Raw genomic sequence first — 6,577 nt, forward strand, 5'->3', positions numbered from 1 at the left:
AGATATTTTTTCTCCTATAGTAAGATTTGCCTTGATTCGCATAGTTCTGGCAATAGTGTTTAGTATGGATCTTGAGTTACATCAAATGGATGTAAAGACTGCTTTCCTCAATGGAAAATTAGAGGATAAAATATATATGGAACAACTGTTGGTTTCATAGTGAAAGGCCAAGAAGAAAAGGTATGTCGACTTTGGGGGTCGATATATGGCCTTAAGCGATCGTCAAGACAATGATATGTACATTTTCATAATGCCATAATGGCATATGACTTTACAATGATAGATGAGGATCATTGTGTATATATCAAAAGATCCAAGGATCAATTTGTGATCATATCATTATATGTTGATGATATACTAATTGCCGGAAGCAATATGGAGCTAGTCAATACTGTGAAGAATTCGTTGTCTTCCCACTTTGAATTGAATGATATGAGATTGTAAACTCATTGACGCTCCTATTGCAAAAAGTGAAGGATTGAGCCATAGACTGTGTCCAAGGACTCCACAAGAGAAGGAACAAATGAAACATGTTCCTTATGCTAGTCTTTGTTAGAAGCTTGTTGTACGCTATGATGCGTACAAGACCCGACATATGTTTTGCGGTTGGAATGGTGAGTAGACACTAATCCAATCCAGGTCAAGCACGTTGGAAAGCCGTTAAGTGAATACCGAGGTATCTAAAGTGGACTGCTGATTATATGTTGAGTTATTATGGAAAGGATCTGCGACTCTAAGGCTATTCTCGATGTTGATTGGGGAGGAGATTTAAATGAAAGGAAATCTACCTCTAGGTTTGTTCTCTTACCGAATAATGGCACCATGTGTTGGAGCAAAGTAAGAAACAAAAGTACATAGCCTTGTCCATGATGGAATTGAGTTCGTGGCATTATCGGTATAAGAAGATGTTTGGCTTAAGAGATTATTGGATCATTTAGGTGTTATTGGAAGTCTTTGCAGATTTGTTATTAGTTAACTATGATAATCAAGCAGCAAAAGTGTACACTAAATATCCAAATACCATGGCAAGACCAAACATATAGATACCAAGTATAATTTTGTCATGGATATGATTGCACGAAAAGATGTGAACTTATAGTACATACTACGCATAGAATGGTAGCAGATCCTATGACAAAGCCATAACCTAGAGATGTGTTTTGTGGCCATGTGAAATCTCTAGGATTGCGTAGATGATGATGTACTGAATATTGTGATTTTTCCCTAAGTGTTCACATATGATGAATTTATGTTTTTCATCATTAATGTTTATGAATCTTTGTATGATCTTTATGCATCTTAATGCTCAGTGCATTACTTTAAGTTAGGAAGTATGTCGGACGGATATAAGATTAGCCCACTCACACGGGTAATCGCCTCTATTTACTATGTGATAAATAGAGATGAGACTGTTTTTAAGCTTATTATCTAGGTGATAATCGAGAGCTCAAGCTTAAAACACGTATGTCGCCTTAACTAGGTGTTAAGATGAGGACATAATACTTACTATGTCCGAAAGTAAAATACCCCACATATTTTACTTTATCTCGTCTATGATGCCAGGATGTGAGTTCGATGAATTTAGTGAATGAGTAGATACGTGAACTCAAGTTAGACATTGGGTATGTCGAACTATCATCTGTACGGTATTGAAAGGTGTAGACATACGCTCCATGGGAAAGGAGTTAATACCGTAATACGTATTTCATACTACGTATGCATGAGACGACCAATAAGAGTGGCAAAAGTTTGATCTCAACTTTTTATGTCGTGTGAGACTCTTGAGGAAAAGAGTTCCTCAATTTTTTTGTCCCCTCATGACTCTTACTTATTCTCAAGATTTCTATTTAGTGTTTGCTATCTTAGGATGTTGCCAATGGTCATGAGTTTGATTCGATCTAATGGGACATTTCTAGAAAAGCAAAGCTGAACCGAAATTGAGAGTTTGAAGGAAAGAGGAAGACCGATTTTGGAGAATCACATTGTAGTTTTGTATTCACCGGTTAACCAATTATGACTGTCTTTGTGATAATCATAATTGTGAATACAATATATATATCATTATTTAAAAGAGATCAAGAGAGATATAAATGTGATCGATCGATCTAGGTACGCATACTAAATCTACTCGGAGTGTGATGCCCATTATGAGCGCTATATATTCCTAAGATGTATGGCAACGAGCTCTCAAAGTATGCTGGTCGCACGGATTATTCACCGCATATGAATGTTGAAGAGAGGTAAAGAGAATTGCATTCGGCCCATCATGTTAAGAGAGAGTCTATGATGGATTATTCTCGATGGGGCTGAGTAGGCCCGTCCACCCATGTTGTTTTTGGACCACCATGTGCGAGTGGGAGATGAAGGATTTATTTAATTAGTAATTGGGCTTAAGGCCCGTCTCGGCTAAGTTGGGCCCAGAAGCCCGGCCCACGGGAATAAGGCCCGTGGAAAGAAGGGGTATAAAAGGAAAGAGAGAGAGAAAGTAACGTACGTTGAATCAGAATTACGTTTTTCTCTCCCGCGCGTTTTCTCTCCCGAAGAACAGTAGGCATACGGCTTCCACTTTCTTCCCTTCAAGGCTTCATCGACCGGATTCTCTTCCTCCATTGACGACGGTGTTTAATCTGTGGCTAACAAGGTACGCTCGACTCCGTGGTGTGCTTTACGATCGGTGATACGTGTTTTCCCGGGCTTCGTCTTCCGCATTGATTTAGGGGTTCGATTTAGTGTCGAATCCGGTATTTCGGGGATCAGTCATTCCCAACATCCTCTTTGTCTTCCATTTCCTACCACCGATTCTAGACTTGCCGAGACACTGAGGAAATTTGGTAATGGAGTGAAGGCAGCTCTAGAGGTAATGGCTTTGAAGAGGGGTTATATTGCTATCATTCAGCGGGGAGATTCGCTTCAAGAAACTGAACTACCCACCGACAGAACCCAATTCCCACTGAAAGAAAACGTAAAACCCTAGGGCCTCAAATCTTCCAGCCCCTTGGATAGTCTCGGCTACACACTCCTAGCGGAGAAAACTACGATCCCTTGGGATAACAGAAAGGGTGAGGATCTGGGGGATTCGAAGGACTCCGGCGAAGCATCATCCTTTCTTGGGTCATCAGGAAACAGAAGGATCGGAGGATGCAACGCAAGACCCAGCAAAACTTGCAGACATTCTGCCATCCGGAGGATAAAACATGAATGGGTAGCTTTAATCAGGTGGAGTGTGCCTAAAAGCTGCCATGTATTACAGATTTTGGGGTTTTTGTAGATTGAAACAGCTATCACCTTGCGGGATAAAGAGAAAAACTCAACCCTTGTTGAGAGAGTAAATTGATGTATCAGGCTTATTCATAGATAGTTCACACTATAGTGATCCGACGTCCAATCATTTTTTTAAATCACATCATTCATGTATCTTTTCTTTAGCATTGATTGAATTTCTTGAATCACATGAATATTCTACCATGCACTCCATACAAAATACATTCATTATTATTGATTTGGACAATTGCTCAAGTTTTCAAATTGTAGCTGCGTCATGTAAAAATGCCTACATAAATTACCCTTTTGTCGATAATATCCACCACATAATAAATTATACATAGTCGTGTGCCGAGTCAACCCCGCATTTATTCCAATTGTTCAACATAGCATTGACATTATAACACCATTTACAAGGATTAAGCGAAGATGATACCAAGACCGTCAAACCATCAACACGTGTTGTCTATATAGACAAAGCATTATAATGTATCGGTCACATAGCCGATTTGGGGCAACCGACCAATCACATTATTTATGTAGGCATACCGACAAACATTTTAAGTGCAAAATTCGAAACATTCCTTTTTCATTCAACTGATCACACTACTCTTCGCTACCTTGCAACGTGACCGTCGGCAAAAATACCTCCTCCAGCTACATAATGGAACATCCATCTTCTGCAACTGTTGTAGCTGCTTCGGCGATATTAGACCCAAGATTGAAACCGTCGATGAAACCGTTGAGTTTTTCCACAAGATCAGGTTCACCACCTCTGTGCTGAAATTTCAATAACGTGACTTAGACATTGCAATTATCCGTGAATAGAATCAGAATCGTGGCAAATGATAACGTTTAGAACTTGTGTAACCCAATTATATCGTATCTATTATTCACTTGGCTAACGAGATGTCCGTGGAACTCAAACCTCTTGTAATGATTGTTGTAATTTGATCATTCGAAGGTAAATATGCTCATAACTGATAAGTAATGTGGTTTTGGAGGGAAAGATAGAGAGATATCTTACTTGGTGAGAAGCACTTTCATCTTTGGTTACCTACATAAATAAAGAGTTTCTAAGTATGATTCAGGAATAATACTAGCTATACACTGTACGTAGAACGAGAGATTGTCATCTTTTCTTGTAAGTGATAAATCAGTATGTTGCAACAACGTAGACGCCCCAGTTACGTAAAGAAAGATGAGAATTTGGTAGTATACAAAAGGATAGTTTGTGGGAAGAAGAGAGCTGTGAAAGACCAAGCATATTCATGTCTGTAGAAAGAGTAACATAAAACCCTAGCCATGCTTTCGTTCTCGCCTTTGGTTCGCCGCCCCGACAAAGATGGCCGTCCCATCCAGCATAACTACCCACCCGGCCATCAGACAGGACACGCACCACTACGACTCACAAGTCATCGCGAGAGCCCATCCATAGTATTATTCCCCTAGCCTGAGAGAGTGAATTCACATGCCGAGAGTCACTAAGGACGCGTTTGTTTGTATTTCTGTTCAAAAAATATTCCAGGGAACAAAAATAGAAAAAATTATTTCTGTTTCGAGAAACAATTTTTGACCAGAATGACGCATTTAATAAAGTTATTCCGGAAATAATAAATAAATAAAAGCACGTTTTGCAAATTTATATTCCTTTTTATTTCTTTTAATTTTTTAATATTTTTATTTTCTTTTTTCTTTTTTTGGCTAGTCGCTAACCATGCCAAGGCCAACAACCAATGGGGGCCAGTAGCCTCGCCCAGCCACGCCGAGGCTCGCCAGTGGTTGGGTGAGCTCAGCCTCACCTTGATTGGGTGAGCTTGGCCTCACCCAAATCCAGCGAGGCCAAACATCGTCGGCCCCTGGCGAGGCTCGGCCTCGCCGAATCTGAGAGCTCGAGCTCGCCTAGATCCGGTGACGCTCTGGTGAGATTGCCGACCCTCGACAGCCGATCGTTGGCCTCGGCTGGAGTGTCGCCAGCCCTCAACGACCTGTCGCCGGCTATGACTGAGGCCGATGACCAGCCAAAGTAAAAAGAAGAAGAAAAGAAAGCAGAGAGAAAAATGTTCTTCAAAAGTGTTTCTGAAAAAAAAATTATTTCTCATTTCCATTTCAATTTTGTTTTGAAAATTAAAAAAATAGATTTTGAACAAAAATGCAAATAAACACATTTCTGTTCTATTTTTATTCTCGAAACAAAAATCAGAAAATCTGTTCATGAACAGATAAAAAGAACACAAACATGTACGCCCTAAATCAGGTGGATTCGCACCATGTCTTAAATGGGTCACGCCACGTTTCATGGCTAGGGGGTGGATTCAGAGCAGATACACGCAGTCCACCTATTAACTTTTGCCCTGTTTTAGCAATGACAAGATTTGATATTTGTCAAGTGAAAAAAGTGCATTATGAATTAGGGTTCTACCTTATGAGTGTTGACATTAGAAAAAGTTGCTACCAAGCGATTTCTGTACTTGTCGTGGTCCACCATGAATTTGAGGGTGATGATTGCCTCGAAGTTGAGAGTGCCGCTGTTGTCTGTTTGGAGCTGCGTAAAGAGCCCGTACAAGTGGTCTCTGTAGAGCCCTTTCTGTTGAAGGGACTTCACAAACTCCTGGATGCTTATGCTCCCGTTCCCGTCGGTGTCCATTGCTTTGAAAATGTTCAGTACCCGTTGCTTTTGCTCCTTCGTCCTCTGCTGGTAGTCGTTCAGGGCTTCTCTCCGAATCTCGTCCATGTCGTGTGTGTTGTTGTGTGGAGATGTGTTATACTCGACACCCATTTATAAGAAATGGAAGGGAAGTCAGGTTTATATGGTGGTACACTATTCAGTGGTTACTAATCACCACATTCTTTACATGCACGGCACGCGTTTTTTTAACCTATTTGGTTCAGATCCAAAAATGGTGATCCATTAAAATGTTGACATGTGTCGACTAACGTGGAAATTAAAAGAAGGGAAAATAAGAACTTTGCAGGCTTGTCAGGCATAATGTCTCCTCATTTATTACTCCCGTATGCTTATGCTCCCGTTCACGTGGGTGTCTACTGTTTTGAAAAAAGTCCAGTGCCCGTTGCTTTTGCTCCTTCGTCCTCTACTGGTAATCGTTCATGGCTTCTCTCCGAATCTCGTTCATGTCGTGTTTGTGTGTGTGCTGTTGTGTGTGGACGTGTTATACTCGACACCCATTTACAGGAAATGGAAGGGAAGTCAGGTCTATATGGTGGAAAAAATATTAGGTGGTCCGGGACCGCCACGTCAGCGTGGTCCCGGACCACTCACACGGCGCCACGTGCATGGGAGCGCAGACAAAGGACA

General features: G+C 40.8%; 1 protein-coding gene across 1 annotated transcript; it reads right to left on the reverse strand.

Annotated features, from left to right (window-relative positions):
* Positions 1-3,616: 3,616 nt before the first annotated feature.
* LOC104453295 (calcium-dependent protein kinase 17) lies at positions 3,617-6,051 on the reverse strand. The gene is made up of 3 exons (XM_010067815.3): positions 5,684-6,051; positions 4,289-4,318; positions 3,617-4,041 (listed from the first exon to the last, which is right to left on the reverse strand). The coding sequence occupies exons 1-3, from the start codon at positions 6,038-6,040 to the stop codon at positions 3,919-3,921; spliced, it is 510 nt and encodes a 169-aa protein (XP_010066117.2). The 5' UTR covers positions 6,041-6,051; the 3' UTR covers positions 3,617-3,918.
* Between the last annotated feature and the right edge of the window lie 526 nt (positions 6,052-6,577).

Source organism: Eucalyptus grandis, chromosome 7 (genome assembly GCF_016545825.1).
Source record: "Eucalyptus grandis isolate ANBG69807.140 chromosome 7, ASM1654582v1, whole genome shotgun sequence".
NCBI classification, from domain to species: Eukaryota; Viridiplantae; Streptophyta; class Magnoliopsida; order Myrtales; family Myrtaceae; genus Eucalyptus; species Eucalyptus grandis.

Excerpts from the sequence above, each read along its gene's own strand:
- LOC104453295 (XM_010067815.3), bottom strand. The coding sequence starts at position 6,040 with ATGGGTGTCGAGTATAACACATCTCCACACAACAACACACACGACATG. Across the intron at positions 4,319-5,683 it reads CTAATGTCAACACTCATAAG|GTAACCAAAGATGAAAGTGC; the intron begins GTAGAACCCTAA and ends TTATTTATGTAG. Across the intron at positions 4,042-4,288 it reads ATGAAAGTGCTTCTCACCAA|CACAGAGGTGGTGAACCTGA; the intron begins GTAAGATATCTC and ends TTGAAATTTCAG.